This window comes from Pristiophorus japonicus, chromosome 12 (assembly GCF_044704955.1).
Source record: "Pristiophorus japonicus isolate sPriJap1 chromosome 12, sPriJap1.hap1, whole genome shotgun sequence".
Lineage (NCBI taxonomy): Eukaryota > Metazoa > Chordata > Chondrichthyes > Pristiophoridae > Pristiophorus > Pristiophorus japonicus.
Window position 1 is genome coordinate 83,535,540 of NC_091988.1, and position 19,048 is coordinate 83,554,587.

A 19,048-nucleotide genomic window follows, 5' to 3' on the forward strand; every position below is an offset into this window, starting at 1 on the left:
ATTATATTTCCAGCACGATCTGGGTCAACATGTCCTCATAGATACACAAAGGCAACGTAAATATCTTTCAGAAAATAGTGAGAATTTTGAATTGTTGCCATGACTAGGCATAGCTCTAAACTAAAGGGAAATGGATACTACTTTGTTCCTTATCATTTGAAGTTGGCTAAAACATGGATCTGTCACCCGAATCAAAGTTTTAGTGAGAATAAATGACTGTGTTGTTATTTTATTTGATGGATTTGTTTTTGCTTCTGTAAAAAATGTATGACTCAGAATAAATTCTTATTAAAAGTTTTAGCCTGAGCAGTAAATGAAAACTTCACAACACAAACAGGGATACCTTTGCGGTCCTTGCTGTTGAAGTAACACAGCACAACATAGCATCTTGCCTGTACAGATGGAACTAAGAAAGTCAAAATGCCCTTAAGAACATAAAAAAATAAGAGAAGGAATCGGGCATTTAGCCCCTCAAGCCTGCTCTACCATTCAATAAGGTCATGGCTGATCTTCTACCTCAACTCCACCTTCCTGCACTATCCCCATATCCCTTTATTCACTTAATATCCAAAAATCTATCGATCTCTGTCTTGAATATACTCAATGACTGAGCATCCACAGCTCTCTGGGGTAGAGAATTCCAAAGATTCACAACCCTTTGAGTGAAAAAATTTCACCTCATCTCAGTCCTAAATAGGCGAATCCTTATTCCAAGACTCTGACCTTTAGTTCTGGACACCCCATCCAGAGGGAACATCCTCCCAGCATCTACACTGTCAGGTACCTTAAGAATTTTATATTTTTCAATGCGATCACATCTCATTCTTCTAAATTCTAGGGAAAATAGACCTAGTCTTCTCACTCTCTCCTCGGAGGACAATCCCTTCATACCAGGAATCAGGGAACAGGCAAACTTGAATAACAAAGGCTTGAATTAGTTGAAACTTTGCATGTATCCAAAATAATCCTTACCAACCTACATCACATCTCATCTCTTCAGATTCTGCCTTTGAGCTGGACAATTATTTTAAATTGCTTTGCTTCTAAACCGAGGTTATTGTGGGGAATTGTTTATTCTGCAGGTGATTATGGAAAGTTGTTCACTATTCTACAAAAATCACTTGACGGCACATTCTGCAATTTGCTTTTCTTGTTGGAATGGATTGTTGTGATATCTTGGTGATCCTTACAAAATAAAAAGAAGGAGGGACAATACAAATGCTAAAAGCAGATGGTCAGTGTGACTCCTCTTGTGTACTCCCAAATAACCAATCACACAGCGTCCCTGGCCAGAGGCTGAGAATTCGTTTTCCCTCCTGGAGTCTCTGCTGGGAAAGAGGCATTCGATGAGAAGGCGAAGGGAAGGAGAAAAAGATAAAATGTAGCTGAAGTATAAAGATTAAAATTAAATCCTGTGCTCCTGGTCTAATTCATTGAGGGGTGGAGGTGGGAATAAAAGATTAGCTACTAAGCTACAGAGCCTTGGAGGTATCCCTGCTCAACAAAGCAAGTTGTATAATCTTGACCTTCTGCAGTCTGACTCTTATTTCCTTGACAAAACTTCGTACAAGGTCAGACAGATTCGGTACTTGGCTGATATTACTGGATCTGTCTGGACAGCTGTGACCGTAGGCAGAACCACAGAAACTGAGGGCAACTTCTACTTTTTTTTAAGAACATGTCTTATCAAAGTAGGTTATTGACAGGGTAGATGCAGGGAGAATGTTTCCCCTGGCTGGGGTGTCTAGAACCAGGGGTCGCCCATTTAGGACTGAGATGAAGAGAAATTTCTTCACTAAGAGAGTGATGAATCTTTGGCATTCTCTACCCCAGGGAGCTGTGGATGCTGAGTCATTGAGTATATTCAAGACAGACATCAATAGATTTCTGGATACTAAGGGAATCAAGGGATATGGGGATAGGATGGGACAGTGGAGCTGAGATAGAAGATCAACCATGATTTTATTGAATGGCAGAGCAGGCTCGAAGGGCTGAATGGCCTACTCCTGCTTCTATTTCTTATGTTCTAAGAAATGAATTGATTTATTTTCATTGGAGAAACAACAGTAGAGAGAGAGAGTTGATATGCTCCAACTTCTTTTCGAAATAAAACTGGGAGACATTGAAAACAAGAGACAAATTGGCCACGTAACTTAGCCTGAGTGCAGAACTAGAGGGCACAGTTCAATCTTAACTAGCCTCAAAAGGCAGATGGAGATTCTAATCTTTGCTCACTATATTGCAGTGAATATGACACAGACTGGCAGCAACAGCAGTTAATGTTATGTTGATCGAATCTTTTTCAAAAGAGCTGGATAAATATTTGATTAGAAACAGGTTTAAAGGTTCTCGAGATAAGTACAAAGAAAGACTATTAAATACTGCACAGAGCCTAATGGTGCCTGTGCTACTGGGACCATGGCTGCACAATGGAGGTGTGAGGTGGAATCGATTGATATTGTCGTTTATTACTTTTGGGAATTGGGGGAAAACAATCAGTTGATGAATTAAGGGGTAGAGCTACTGATGAGGTAAATTGTACATGGAATGAAAGCAGAAACCACTCAGCAGGTCAGCCAGTATCTGACGAGAGGTCATCGACCAAAAACCTTTCTCTCTTCACAGATGCTGCCTGACTTGCTGAATATTTTCAGCATTTTCTGTTTTTAGTTCAGATCCCCAACGTCTGCAGTATTTTCCTTGTTCAGTTCAAAAACATTAACTTGCTTTTCTCAGTTTCATTGCAGGGATACTAACACTTAATATTTAATAAAATTGCCATTTTTCAACCATTAACTCATGAATAGTTCCATTTCTGTTCCTTGTGGATTAATGTACCTACACAACACCAAGTAATCTGTGTTGAGGGAAGTTAATTACTTTGGAGATCCATTAATAACATACTGTCTTTATCCCTAAAACTAGAACAAGCCTTGGCATTCATCATATATAAGTAATTAAGTTATGTTAAATATTGCAGCATTTGTGGTTTTGTGCAATTCAGCACTTTATTGTGCTCTATTTATTCTCATTTCCTCTACCTGATTTATTTTCCGCCTACAAAGATCATTTCACCTTTTTGCAACCTCCTTTAACGTGTAGGTAGCGGCAGTCCATTCTATAGACTTTGCATAGCTACTGCAAATACTGCTCCATAATCAGTGATCAAGTCAATACAATTCTAATGGACAAACAGTCCCGTCACCGAGGCAGAACACTCTGCTTCCGCAGGAGCATTCCGTCAAGTGTAAACTGCTCAGCAGATTTGACAGATAGCTTTAAAACTCAAGTGTACGTCCAACTGTTGGGAAATTTGTCATGTTTAGTTACTTATTAATGCTTATATGTGCATCAGAACCTGATGATGAAAATTATAGTTTTACATTACATATTTAAAGAATGTATATGAATGTCTAGGCCCTAAGCACAGGAATTCCATCCTTAAACCCATCCACCTCTCTCTTCTCCTTGAAGGCCCTCCTTAAAACCTATCACATTGAGCCAGCTTTTGTCCTAATGTCTCCTTCTTTAGCTCGGTGTCAATTTTTGTCTGATTACGCTCCTGTGAAGCGCCTTGGGATGTTTTACTATGTTAAAGGCGATACGCGCAAACTATTGTTGTTAGAAATTCTTCAATATTTTGCTCCTGATGCAGAAAGGAAAGATAGATTACGAAGGTAAACTTGCGCAAAACATAAACATGGATAGTAAAAGCTTTTACAGATATATAAAACGGAAAAGAGTGACTAAAGTAAATGTTGGTCCCTTAGAAGATGAGAAGGGGGATTTAATAATGGGAAATGTGGAAATGGCTGAGACCTTAAACAATTTTTTTGCTTCGGTCTTCACAGTGGAAGACACAGAAACCATGCCAGAAATTGCTGGTCACAGGAATGTGGGAAGGGAGGACCTGGAGACAATCACTATCACTAGGGGGGTAGTGCTGGACAGGCTAATGGGACTCAAGGTAGACAAGTCCCCTGGTCCTGATGAAATGCATCCCAGGGTAATAAAAGAGATGGCGGGAGTGATAGCAGATGCATTTGTGATAATCTACCAAAATTCTCTGGACTTTGGGGAGGTACCAGCGGATTGGAAAGCAGCTAATGTAACGCCTCTGTTTAAAAAAGGGGGCAGACAAAAAAGGCAGGTAACTATAGGCCGGTTAGTTTAACATCTGTAGTGGGGAAAATGCTTGAAACTATCATGAAGGAAGAAATAGCGGGACATCTAGATAGGAATAGTGCAATCAAGCAGACGCAGCATGGATTCATGAAGGGGAAATCATGTTTAACTAATTTACTGGAATTCTTTGAGGATGTAACGAGCATGCTGGATAGAGGTGTACCGATGGATGTGGTGTATTTAGATTTTCAAAAGGCATTCGATAAGGTGCCACACAAAAAGTTACTGCAGAAGATAAAGGTACACGGGGTCAGTGGAAATGTATTAGCATGGATAGAGAATTGGCTGGCTAACAGAAAGCAGAGAGTCAGGATAAATGAGTCCTTTTCGGATGACCTGGAAGAGGGGACAGAGTGTAGTGTAACAAAATTTGCAGATGACACAAAGATTAGTGGGAAAGTGGGTTGTGTAGAGGACACAGACAGGCTGCAAAGAGATTTAGATAGGTTAAACAAATGGGCTAAGGTTTGGCAGATGGAATACAATGTCAGGAAGTGTGAGGTCATCCACCTTGGGAAAAAAACAGAAAAAGGGAATATTATTTGAATGGGGAGAAATTACAACATGCTGCGGTGCAGAGGGACCTGGGGGTCCTTGTGCATGAATCCCAAAAAGTTAGTTTGCAGATGCAGCAGGTAATCAGGAAGACGAATGGAATGTTGGCCTTCATTGCGAGAGGGATGGAGTACAAAAGCAGGGAGGTCCTGCTGCAACTGTCTAGGGTATTGTTGAGGCCGCACCTGGAGTACTGCGTGCAGTTTTGGTCACCTAACTTAAGGAAGGATATACTAGCTTTGGAGGGGGTACAGAGACGATTCACTAAGCTGATTCCGGAGATGAGGGGGTTACCTTTTGATGATAGATTGAGTAGACTGGGTCTTTACTCATTGGAGTTCAGAAGGATGAGGGGTGATCTTATAGAAACATTTAAAATAATGAAAGGGATAGACAAGATAGAGGCAGAGAGGTTGTTTCCACTGGTCAGGGAGACTAGAACTAGGGGGCACAGCCTCAAAATACGGGGGAGCCAATGTAAAACTGAGTTGAGAAGGAATTTCTTCTCCCAGAGGGTTGTGAATCTGTGGAATTCTCTGCCCAAGGAAGCAGTTGAGGCTAGCTCATTGAATGTATTCAAGTCACAGATAGATAGATTTTTAACCAATAAGGGAATTAAGGGGTATGGGGAGCGGGCGGGTAAGTGGAGCTGAGTCCACGGCCAGATCAGCCATGATCTTGTTGAATAGCGGAGCAGGCTCGAGGGGCTAGATAGCCTACTCCTGTTCCTAATTCTTATGTTCTTATGTTATGTAGAGGCACACTTGACTGGAGCATGGATTGGAGATTTGTGAACAGAGGTCAATGCATTTGACGCATGATGCTTACATATAAATTAATATGATTTTTATCTTAAAAGTGTAAAACAGTTCCATTCTAGTTCCCTCACCCTGCTCTCCCTCTGCCCCCGCCCCCCCCCTAGAATTCCAAGCACTAATAACACAGATCTTACGTGTCTTACCTCATTTGCATAATGATTCGTAAATCCAGGAACACTGGTTTTAGGGATGATGCCACTGATCGATGAAAATTGGTGGGTAGGCAAATTTAAAGCGATGGGACAAATGAAAAGGGGAGTGTCACAAGGAAGGGGTTGAAAATTTGGAAAGCTTCTGCAGAACATCTCAACTCATGAGCAAACTTTGCCAAGGCTGAAGGAACATGGATGAAGTACTCGTGGCCAGGATCGAGGGAAAGGAACGCTTGGATGCAGGCGTGTGTTTGCAGAGAAGTGATGGTACAGCCCAACACTTGGCCACCTCTTTGATGGCTGTTGATGTCAAGTTGGTGCTGCATCGGGAGAGTTTTCCTCTGTGCCACTCTATAGTAACATCCCATGGGTGAGCACTGCAGCGGGCCTGCGAGATAGTGCAGCCAAGTATTTGGTCACAGCTAACCGTTACTGTCCCTGCACATGTTGCATGCTTTGTGCCGCATGGTACCACTGGTGTCCTTGCAGCAGAGCTTGGCTTCTACCCCTCTGCTGATCCAGATTCTGAGAAGGTGGATAACTACACTGATTCCCAAGGCGATTTAGGCTTTCATGAGCCTTTGTGCCAGATGCAATTATTTATTAATTATTTTGCCCTGATCTCCCATTATTGGTACCATTAGGAAGGGGACCACTGGAAGGATGCCAGGGTGGTCAGATGTTGTGTGCCCTTCTGCCCTCCACTGCACAAACATCTATGGTGTTTAAGAGGCCCGATGCACTTAACTTGAAATTGTGTGCCTTTTATATACCCTCCCTCGCAGTTTAGCCTGAGGCTTTGTCCCCCGGCAGGTTTCACTGGCATGTCAGAGAGCCAGTGTCCAGTACATCCCCGAGACTAAAAAACAGTGCGGATTCCTTCCACGGCCCTTTTTCGAATCCAATAATGAAGCCCCTGCCTGTTTCCAGTGGGAGCTCTAACTGCCTGAACCGAGGCCTGCCCGACAATCGGCCTTGTTCAGGCAGCAAAATGGGGCAGAAGTAGGGTTGCCAACTCTGGTTGAAAGCATTCCTGGAGGTGTCATCGCATGGCCTCCTGCCTCCAACTGCCCTGCCCCAACGCTCCTCCCACACATCCGTCCTCACAGCGCCCCGCCATCTCAAACCAATTGGAAAGCGAAAAGACTCTTCATTATCCAATTGGATATTTCTTGAGTGACTGTTTTGCAGAACATCTCCGTTCAGTCCGTTGGTGTGACCCCCGAGCTTCTGTTCGTCCATCACTTTAATTACCCGCTCCACAGCCACTCTGGTCTCTTCGTTCTCGGCCTCCTACACTGTTCCAATGAAGCTCAATGTTAGCTCGAGGAACAGCACCTCATCTTTCATTTAGACACTTTGTAGCCTCCTGAACTCAATATCGAGTTCAACAATTTCAGACCATAACCTCTGCCCATATTTTATTCACTTTTTTTACAACCCGCTCCCTTTTTTTCCCCTCTATCCCACGGCAGCTGGTGATGATTCCACCATTCACACCCTATCTAGACTCATCTTTTGTTTCTTAACTTGTCCCATTGTCATCTCATTCTTACCCATCATCCCTTTTGTCTCTTAATCTCTCCTGCCTTCCATCCTATCAGAGACCTTCCCGTTTGTTCTTACCTCCCCTCCCCCTTTCACTGCCCTTTCACTACCTGAAGACTCTGTTACATCTCAAACTGACGAAAGGTCACAGACCTGAAACGTTAACTCTGTTCTCTCTCCAGAGATGCTGCCTGACCCGCTGAAATTTCCAGCATTTTCTGTTTTTATTTCAGATTTAAGCATCCGCAGTATTTTGCTTTTGTGAAGTTCTTGACTGTTGGTCAAACAGCCTTTTTTCACATCTTCAATATCTTTATAACTGATAAACAAAAGCATTCCAATAAATTGGAAAATAAAACAACATTCTTTGATTGTCCCTCTGAGTATTATCCTGGGTTGCTCGCAGTGTCTGGAGATGAATCTTTAATTCCTGGAGATTCCAGGCCAATCTTGGAGGGTTGGGAACCCTAGATAGAAGGAAGAATCCCCCCCTCCCCCACCACTCAAAGCAAGTCTTTTCATATCAAGTTTTTAAAAAATGAATATAGTGCTCTTTGGACATTGATTTATGTGCAAAAAATAAGGATTTGACAATGGTTGGCTCTGCTAATGATAAGATATTATATTAACATGTAAAAGCAAAATGAACAACGAATCATAAGCTTAATTAGTAAGTTGCAGTACAGGAGTGAATCTCAAAGGCTTTAAATTATCTGGGTTATTATAGATTAAAATGCTTGGCTAAGCTTAATATTGGTACAAGCAGATCAAGACAAATAGGAATGATGAGAGGTGGTAAGTTGGGGAAGGGGAAGAGAATGATTCAATTAATCCAATCAGAGAAAGGAGGATTGACATCTCTCTCATGGTACGATTAATTTTGTTTGTTTAACACTATGGTCGGAATTTTGACTAGGAGGTGGGTGGGGAGAGGCGGGCAGGGTAGCTTTAATATGGCTGGGAAACCCAGGAGAACGGGTTGGCCTCAGACCCTGCCAAATTTGATGGCAGGTCTGAATAACATTTTGTTCCTTTGTTTCCCATCCAAATTGAGGGGCTGGCTGGATGGCGGGTCACAGAGAGCAGGGAGGGAGGGATCGGAGAGCGGCGGGCGTAGGTATAAAGGCCGGGGATCGCAAAGGGCCAGAGATCGTTGTGGTGGGAGGCTGCAGCAGTAGAGAGGTAGGAAGGCTGTGTATCAGAGGAGGCCGGAGATTGGGTGAGTGGTTGGGGTGGAGGTAGGAAGGCCTTGGATTGTGGGGCGTGGAGGAAGGATTCTTGCACTCTATGCCTCTATTTATGAAGCCCACAATCCCATAAGCATTTTTTAACTGCTTTCTTAATCTGCCCTGCTACCTTCAACAATTTGTGCAAATATACCCCCAGGTCTCTCTGTTCATGCACCCACTTTAGGATTGCACCCTTTAGTTTATATTGCCTCTCCTCATTCTTCCTACAAAAATGTATCACTTCTCACTTTGTTGCGTTAAATTTCATCTGCCACATGTCTGCCCATTTCACCAACCTGCCTATGTCATCTTGAAGTCTATCATTATTCTCCTCACTGTTCACTATACTTTCAAGTTTTGTGTCATCTGCAAATTTTTAAATTGTGTCTGGATACCCAATTCCAAGTTATTAATATACATCAAGCGAAGCAGTGATCCTAGTACCTTCCCACTGTATACCTTCCTCCAGTCTGAAAACAACCGTTCACCACTAATTTGTTTCCTGTAACTCAGCCAATTTCATATCCACGCTGCCACTGTCCCTTTTATTCCATGGGTTTCAACTTTGCTGGCAAGCCGATTATGTGGCACTTTATCAAACGCCTTTTGGAAATCCATGTACACCACATCAACTGCATTGCTCTCATCAACCATCTCTGTTACCTCATCAAAAAACCCGATCAAGTGATTTAAACACAATTTGCCTTAACAAATCTATGCTGGCTTCCCTTAATTAGTCCACACTTGTCCAAATGACTGTTTGAACAAGAGTGTAACATTTGCAATTCTCCAGTTCTTTGGCACCACCCCTATATCTAAGGAGGATTGGAAGATTATTGGCAGTACTTCCGCAATTTCCTCCTTAACTTCCCTCAGCATCCGTAGCATTCTGGTCCTGGTGATTTAGCAACTTTAAGTACAGACAGCCTTTTTAGTAGCTCCTCTTTATCAATTTTTATCTCATCCCAATATCACCACTACCTCCTCTTTCACTATAACTTTGGCAGCATCTTCTTCCTTACTGAAGACAGATGCAAAGTATTCATTTAGTACCTCAGCCATGCTCTCTGCCTCCATGCATAGCTCTCCTTTGTGGTCCCTAATCAGCCCCACCCCTCCTCTTACTACCTGTTTACTATTTAGATGCCTATAGAAGACTTTTGAATTCCCTTTATGTTCGCTACCAATCTATTCTCATATTCTCTTTTTCACTTCCTCTCTGAACTTTCAGTTATGTGCAGGATGGATTAAATTGTCCTTCAACCTAATAATAAGGTAATTTCACTGCAGAGACAGCATTTAAACTCAAGGAAATGGTGAAGAAGACTTTTCTTGTATTGATGTCTTTTCAGGTCAGAAATAAGTGAATTCTTGTAGTCTTGGTCCAGTTCTTGTTAAAGAAAATTCCACAATACAGACAGATTTTGTCACGGAATGCCAAGATTCTAAGTGTTGTGAACAGAGCACTATGGGCACTTTGAATTCTAATGAAATTAAAGTAGAGTGTGGCCTGCTGGAAATAAGCTTATGGACAGCAGAACAAATCTTGTGGCAATGATGTATTTTGTGTAGCTGTCACAATATGTCAAAGTAAGCTGCCAAAGCTTTCAAAATCTGGGCGAACTCTGTGTTATTTGGGGAGCCAACATAATTCTCCAAATCTACCCAAAACACAACTAATTTCCAGATGCATTAGTCATAATTTTAAATAATTATTAAAGTCGATTATCTGGTCTTTTACGTCATTGCTGTATGTGGGACCTTGCTGTGCACAATTTGGCTGCCGTGTTTCCTACATTACAACTGTGACTACAATTCAAAAGTACTTCATTGGCTGTAAAGCGCTTTGGGATGTCCTGAGGGTATGAAGGGCACTATATAAATGCAATAAAAACTGAAAATGCTGGAAATACTCGGCAGGTCAGGCAATATCTGCGGAGGGAAAAACGGAGTTAACGTTTCAGGTCGGTGGCATTTCGTCGGAAGACATGCTACCTGACCTGCTGAGTATTTCCAGCATTTTCTGCTTTTATTTCAGATTTCCAGCAGCCACAATGTTTTGCGTTTCCTTCAATAGAAATGCAAGTTCGTTCTTGCTTAAAATTCCCAAAAGCTCATCAAATTCAGAGACTGAGAGTCTGGATTGGAAAATCACAAATGTCACTCTATTAATTAAGGGAGGGAGAAACTAGGTAACTACAGACCTGTCAGTTTAACATCAATTGTGGTAAAGCTGGAATCTATTACCAGTGATAAAATGACTGCACACTTGGACAAGTATCAGCTGATCAAAGAGAGTCCATATGTATTTGTGAAGGGTAAGTCAAGTCTGACGAATCTAGCGGGAATTTTTGAGGAGGGCACTAACATTGTACATAGGGCAGTGTCTGTGGAATTTGTCTATATGGACTTCCAAAAGGCAATAGCAAAAAGGACAGTGCACAGAATTGGAAGTAACCTTGTGATGTGGGTTGGAAACTGGTTGGGAGGTAGGAGACAGACAGGGATTTTTTTTGATGAGCGAAGGAATTTTGTTGTCTCTGTACACAAGTCACTAAAAGCTAATGCACAGGTTCAAAAACAAAGCAAAGTAACATTGGTCTTTATCGCAAGAGAGTTCAAATTTAAAAGTGAGGAATTGATACTTGTACAGAGTCTTGGTTAGACTATTGCTTGCAATTTTGGGCACCTCATTCAATTTTTTGAACAGGTAACAGAGAGGGTGATGTCGTAGATGTAATTTATCTAGACTTTCAAATGGTCTTCGACAAGGTACCAGATAATAGATTGATGAACAAGGTCAGAGAATGCGGAGTCAGAGGACAAGTAGAATGGATAGCTAGCTGGCTTCAAGACAGAAAGGAAAGTGTAGCGTTAAGGCTAGCTATTCAGAGTGGCAGAAGGTGGGAAGTGGTATTCCACAAGGATCAGTGTTGGGACCACTGTTGTTCACAATTTATACTGGGGCAAAAATCCCGGTCTCCTGGAGTGTGTACGGACCTGGGAAGGCATCGCAGAAGCTGTTTTTTGGTGCACAATGCGCATGCGCCGAAAACCAGCTTTTCCGATCTGTCAAGCTCTGGCTTGTCAGATCCTCCATATCCCCACAGCCAGGACATTCACATGGACAAGATTGCGCTATTTGTCCATCTCTTGCACAGCGAATGTCCTGAAAACTCTTGCGCCTGGCAAAAGTAGGAACATGGCCTACTTTTACCAGCGTAAGAGTTTTAAAACATACAAAAACATATTCAAATAAAGTTAAAAAAACACATTTTAATGTTAAAAACCCTGACTCCAAAGGTAAATTTATTTTTAAACCGAATTACAATATTTTTTTAAAAATCAGAAAATTTTCTAAGACATTTAGTACCTTTAATTTCAATTAATTTTAATTATGTGAGGTGCATTTTTTTATGTTTTATTAAGGTGTTTAGTTTTTTTTCCTCACCAATAGCAATGAGAACTCGTAGATATGAAGTTCTCATTGCTATTAATGAGAATACTTTACCTGATTGGTTGTGCAGTCACACATGGCTGCATCTTCTGCGTGGGAACCTGGAAGATGGGAGCACCCTCACAGCGCGGGAAGGGAAGGCCTCCCCACCGGAATTCCAGGCACCTCTGGGACCACCAGGTAAATTCGTAAAAATTCTACAGTTGGAGGCGATCATTCGAAAGAAGCCGTCGACCGGAATTTCAGAGCCAATAACAATTTAGACTCTGGAATCAAAAACACAATTTCTAAATTTGCGGATGACCCCAAATTGGGGGTGTGGGGTGGGTGGGGGGAGGGGATAGTTAATACTGAGAAGGACTACAAAAAATTACAGGAAGACATTAATAAACTTGCAGAAGGGGCATATAATTCGCAAATGAATACACATACATCATCATCATCATAGGCAGTCCCTTAAACGAGGATGACTTGCTTCCACGAGTTCCAGTCCTGAACTCCAATTGAGGGGGTGGAAGATGCCTGTGTCTGGATTTTTTTAACATGTGGTGACCGTTGCACACCAGCCACCACTCAGGCTTGACAGAGATAGGCCTTTATCCAGTGGCAAGGGTTAACCAGGATGACTGGAGACCAGCGCTGCTGCACACATATCGCAGTGTGGGCTGGCCCGTGCTGCCCCTGGGCCCTCGGCTCATCTGTGTCCCGCACCCTCATCTGTTGCACCTCCGCCGCGATCTCTCACCGCTCCTCCGCCATAACATTCACCGCATCTTGCCACAAACACTTGCCACTCATCCGCCCCAACCTTCCCACTCCTCAACGGAATCGCAGGCGGTGAGCATCGGGACGTACTGGGAGGGTGAGAAGCTACTGCGCATGCGCGCAGACTCCACTGCGCATGCGCACAGCTGACGACACTGTTTTCGGTGCAGGGCTGTAGCTCCACCCCCCCCCCACTGAGATTGCCATACTATGCCAGACCTTAGGACGGAGTGGGGAGAATCAGCAGCTACATTTTCGGCGTCGTTTTTGGAGTAGAAAGTCTGTGCACCATGGGTAAGTGCGCCGGAAAAAGGGGTTGGGGAAACTTGGGGCCAATGATCCACTGTTTAGTAAAGGAGGAACATGTTATGAAGGGAAGCTGTTTCTGGATGCAAGTCAAGATTTCCCAGCTGAGGCTGCCATCTAATGACAATCTCTCACAGGCAGATGGAACATTACTGGGGAAAAAATATATATTTATTGGCTTCATTCACTGATCTGCTTCTCCCTAAAGATCTCCAGTGGGGCTTAGTTCTAATACTCTCTGCTGTGCAACAGTCTTCCATCAAGCTTGACAAAAAACAGTTAATCTTTAAACAGCTCTTTGTAGGCTTTGCTAATTAATCACATAGAATTATAGAATTTTTTTTAAGTGACCATTCCAACATTCTGTAGATAGGTTTTTCTCTCTCTCTTGACCTGTTCTGTGAAATCTGCATTCAATGACACAGGTTCTTTTTCTCTCTCTCTCTCTCTCCTTAGGTAGTGCGGGAACTCCTGTGATGTTCAATGATAAAGGTGATGCTCCAGGCCGTTATGATATCTTCCAGTATCAGCTCGTTGCCAACAATACCTGGGACTACCGCATCATTGGTCAATGGACGGACCACCTTCATCTCAATGTGAGTCACACTCACACTCACACTCACACTCACACACCTATTAACACCATGTGGGCCAATTATGCAGAAACAGCACGGAGTATAGTCAACAACATGGTGTTCCTAGGGGGGAGCCTCGTTTGAAGGGAATATGCATGAGAGATAGGGCTAGAACACTGTAGCGCTAATTCTGTGACCCATGCTCCCATCAAATGTTGGCCCTCCATCCCCTACTGGTAGCACAAGAATTATCTCCTGTCTCTCGGGGATATATTTTGGGAGTGCTGGTTGCTTAAATGCTTTGTTACATCCCTCAGGCCAGTTGCAGACATTAAACATATGACTGGAACAGTTGAAACCGTTTCCAATAGCAACACATCTTTTGTGACAGCACATGTAGCATCTGTCCACACCGCAATATCTGAAGTTAGTGCTCTGCCATGACCCATATACATTGTTCTGCTAATAAGCTCATAACTGCTCGGTGAAAGCAACGAAAGGCTTCTCAGAACAGACTGGGGTTTGTTCATTTTAATACATGTGATCATTATAATACCACTCTACATCAGTTAGATTTACTGGTTATCAGTGCATGTTTTTGCTGATTCTAATAGGGGTTAATATAACAGAACTGGTACCTCCTGCTAAGAGTATTTATTTTATCCGAATGGCAGAAAAAGATCTCAGTATTAAATGAAGAAACCGGGAGTGAAGAGACTCACATTGGCAATTGTGTCTCGTTTCCATTTAAGCTGCTGATTGTAAGTGAAGAATGCAGAAATGTTGTGCTCTGAACTCGACCAAAATAGTTCTTTTCTGCTGACGATCATTGCTGTGTGCAGGTTATGTGAGATGAGATTTGCTGCTACACTTTCAGGTTACTATGTGAAATGTGGCTAATTTAACAGGCAAATGTTTGGGAGTTTAAAGGCTGCAATCCAGTGCCTATGTGCCAAGAATGAGTTCAAATCACAGAGTCAAATACTTGGAGGTTTATTGAGGGTTAAATGAACAGACATGCTCACAGCCCAAGATTACATAAGATGTGGCCGCAGAAAAACACACGTTACAGCCAGCCAGTTAAGCTCAACTTTCTCTCTATCCTTCCGAGATCACCCAACCTATGGCTATGATCTCACACCCTTTATTCTGTTTGCAGCTGCACTAATCCATAGGCCCCTGCATCCATGGCCCTTCACACATATTTCTCGGTACTAACCTGGACTAGTCTCGATCACGATGTTCTAGGCCTGCTAAAACATTTATCTCCATTCTGATGTCGCAAACTTGCACAGGAAACATTGGTGTTTAGGGTTAGCAAGCCACAGGATGTATTATTATAGTTAGATACAGATAACGTAATCTCCAAATGTTAACAATTTTTTAAAAATTCCAAAATATACATTTTTGTCGAAAACATTGAATTAAATTCAATTTCAACTAATTTTAAATATGTGAGATGTTTTTTTTTAAATTTATTATGTTGTGCTTCTGTCTTTAGAGGGTATTTTTATTGATAGTAGTAGGAGCTCGTACAAACAGAACTCCCATTTTTATCAATGAGAATACTCCATGTTCAGTGGTGGTCCAGGCCCATGTGATCCCAGGTTGTGGTTATGTTCCAGGAATATGTGGGCCCCCACGCTGGGCTGTGAGTGGAGGCCTCGGAGCGCAAGTCTACATTCCTCTGGGACCACCAGATACTTTTGTAAAACAAAATTCGGTCGGAAGCGTCTGCCCATAGGAAACCTCCGTCCGCAATTTTTGCCCCAATGTTTAACCCAGCCTAGAAATCAGGGTTAAGGATGTCTCGGAGCGGCTGCAGAGCATTCTGGAGAGGGAGGGTGAACAGCCAGTTGTCGTGTACATGTAGATACCAACGATACAGGTAAGAAGTGGGAAGAGGTCCTACAAGCTGAATTTAGGGAGCTAGGAGTTAAATTAAAAAGTAGGACCTCAAAGGTAGTAATCTCTGGATTGCTACCAGTGCCACATGCTAATCAGAGTAGAGGGAGCAGGATAGTTAGAATAAATACGTGGCTTGAGCAGTGGTGCAAGAGGGAGGGATTCAAATTCCTGGAACATTGGAACCAGTTCTGGGGGAAGTGGGACCTGTACAAAAGGGACGGTCTGCACTTGGGCAGGACTGGAACTGATGTCCTGGGGGTAACGTTTGCTAATGCAGTTCGGGAGTGTTTAAACTAATATGGCTGGGGGTTGGGAACCTATGCAGTGAGACACGGCGAAGTATTATGGAGTCAGAAACAGATGATAGAAAGGTAAAAAGCAATAGTGGAAGGCCGAGTAAACAAAGGCAAGAAACAAAAAGGGCCACACTACATCATAATTCTAAAAGGACAAAGAATGTTAAAAAAACAAGCCTGAAGGCTTTGTGTCTTAATGCAAGGAGTATCCGTAATAAGGTGGATGAAGTAACTGTGCAAATAGATGTTAACAGATATGATGTGATTGGGATTACAGAGACGTGGCTCAAGGATGATCAGGGCTGGGAACTCAACATCCAAGGGTATTCAACATTCAGGAAGGATAGAATAAAAGGAAAAGGAGGTGGGGTAGCATTGCTGGTTAAAGAGGAGATTAATGCAATAGTTAGGAAGGACATTAGCTTTGATGATGTGGAATCTATATGGGTAGAGCTGCAGAACACCAAAAAACATTAGTGGGTGTTGTGTACAGACCTCCAAACAGTAGTAGTGATGTTGGGGAGGGCATCAAACAGGAAATTAGGGGTGCATGAATAAAGGTGCAGCAGTTAATATGGGTGACTTTAATATGCACATAGATTGGGCTAACCAAACTGGAAGCAATACAGTGGAGGAGGATTTCCTGGAGTGCATAAGGGATGGTTTTCTAGACCAATATGTCGAGGACCCAACTAGTGGGGAGGCCATTTTAGACTGGGTGTTGTGTAATGAGAGAGGATTAATTAGCAATCTCGTTGTGCGAGGCCCCTTGGGGAAGAGTGACCATAATATGGTGGAATTCTGCATGAGGATGGAGAATGAAACAGTTAATTCAGAGACCATGGTCCAGAACTTAAAGAAGGGTAACTTTGAAGGTATGAGGCATGAATTGGCTAGGATAGATTGGTGAATGATACTTAAGGGGTTGACTGTGGATGGGCAATGGCAGACACTTAGAGACCGCATGGATGAACTACAACAATTGTACATCCCTGTCTGGCGTAAAAATAAAAAAGGGAAGGTGGCTCAACCGTGGCTATCAAGAGAAATCAGGGATAGTATTAAAGCCAAGGAAGTGGCATACAAATTGGCCAGAAATAGCAGCGAACCCGGGGACTGGGAGAAATTTAGAACTCAGCAGAGGAGGACAAAGGGTTTGATTAGGGCAGGGAAAATAGAGTACGAGAGGAAGCTTGCAGGGAACATTAAGATGGACTGCAAAAGCTTCTATAGATATGTAAAGAGAAAAAGATTAGTAAAGACAAACATAAGTCCCCTGCAGTCAGAATCAAGGGAAGTCATAACTGGGAACAAAGAAATGGCAGACCAATTGAACAAGTACTTTGGTTCGGTATTCACTAAGGAAGACACAAACAACCTTCCGGATATAAAAGGGGTCAGAGCGTCTAGTAAGAAGGAGGAACTGAGGGAAATCCTTATTAGTCAGGAAATTGTGTTGGGGAAATTGATGAGATTGAAGGCCGATAAATCCCCAGGGCCTGATGGTCTGCATCCCAGAGTACTTAAGGAGGTGGCCTTGGAAATAGCGGATGCATTGACAGTCATTTTCCAACATTCCATAGACTCTGGATCAGTTCCTATGGAGTGGAGGGTAGCCAATGTAACCCCATTTTTTAAAAAAGGAGGGAGAGAGAAAACAGAGAATTATAGACTGGTCAGCCTGACATCGGTAGTGGGTAAAATGATGGAATCAATTATTAAGGATGTCATAGCAGCGCATTTGGAAAGAGGAGACATGATAGGTCCAAGTCAGCATGGATTTGTGAAAGGGAAATCATGCTTGACAAATCTTCTGGAATTTTTTGAGGATGTTTCCAGTCGAGTGGACAAGGGAGAATCAGTTGATGTGGTGTATTTGAACTTTCAGAAGGCTTTCGACAAGGTCCCACACAACAGATTAATGTGCAAAGTTAAAGCACATGGGATTGGGGGTAGTGTGCTGACGTGGATTGAGAACTGGTTGGCAGACAGGAAGCAAAGAGTAGGAGTAAATGGGTACTTTTCAGAATGGCAGGCAGTGACTAGTGAGGTACTGCAAGATTCTGTGCTGGGGCCCCAGCTGTTTACATTGTACATTAATGATTTAGACGAGGAGATTAAATGTAGTATCACCAAATTTGCGGATGACACTAAGTTGGGTGGCAGTGTGAGCTGCGAGGAGGATGCTATGAGGCTGCAGAGTGACTTGGATAGGTTAGGTGAGCGGGAAAATGCATGGCAGATGAAGTATAATGTGGATAAATGTGAGGTTATCCTCTTTGGTGGCAAAAACAGGAAGGCAGATTATTATCTGAATGGTGACAGATTAGGAAAAGGGGAGGTGCAACGAGACCTGGGTGTCATGGTACATCAGTCATTGAAGGTTGGCATGCAGGTAAAGCTGGTAGTTAAGAAAGCAAATGGCATGTTGGCCTTCATAGCGAGGGGATTTGAGTACAGGGGCAGGGAGGTGTTACTACAGTTGTACAGGGCCTTGGTGAGGCCACAACTGGATTATTGTGTACAGTTTTGGTCTCCTAATTTGAGGAAGGACATTCTTGCTATTGAGGGAGTGCAGCGAAGGTTCACCAGACTGATTCCCGGGATGGCGGGACTGACATATCAAGAAAGACTGGATCAACTGGGCTTGTATTCACTGGAGTTCAGAAGAATGAGAGGGGATCTCATAGAAACATTTAAAATTCTGACTGGTTTAGTCAGGTTAGATGCAGGAAGAATGTTCCCAATGTTGGGGTAGTCCAGAACCAGGGATCACAGTCTAACGATAAGGGGTAAGCCATTTAGGACCGAGATGAGGAGAAATTTCTTCACCCAGAGAGTGGTGAACCTGTGGAATTCTCTACCACAGAAAGTTGTTGAGGTCAATTCACTAAATATATTCAAAAGGAGTTAGATGTAGTCCTTACTACTAGGGTGATCAAGGGGTGTGGTGAGAAAGCAGGAATGTGGTACTGAAGTTGCATGTTCAGCCATGAACTCATTGAATGGCGGTGCAGGCTCGAAGGGCTGAAATGCCTACTCCTGCACCTATTTTCTATGTTTCTATGTTTCTATTTTCTCTGACCTCTGTACAGTCATTGTTAATTACAATTGCAGATTTTAGTCCTCAGCTTTAACTATAGAACTAGTATAAAATGGAATATAGTATAAACAATTCTTTTCTTCTACAAATTGACCTCTATTTTCTCTCAATCTGAATTGGTAACAAAATGTTGAATTCCAGAGTTTGTCAT

The 19,048-nt window shown here is 42.7% G+C and overlaps 1 protein-coding gene across 1 annotated transcript in view; it reads left to right on the forward strand.

Annotated features, from left to right (window-relative positions):
• The window catches only part of LOC139277363 (metabotropic glutamate receptor 7-like), a 921,672-nt gene that overhangs the window by 577,167 nt on the left and 325,457 nt on the right, over positions 1-19,048 (forward strand). Inside the window, exon 7 of the mRNA XM_070895726.1 lies at positions 13,472-13,611. Coding sequence (XP_070751827.1) covers positions 13,472-13,611 — 140 coding nt within the window. The remainder of the gene's footprint in view (positions 1-13,471; positions 13,612-19,048) is intronic.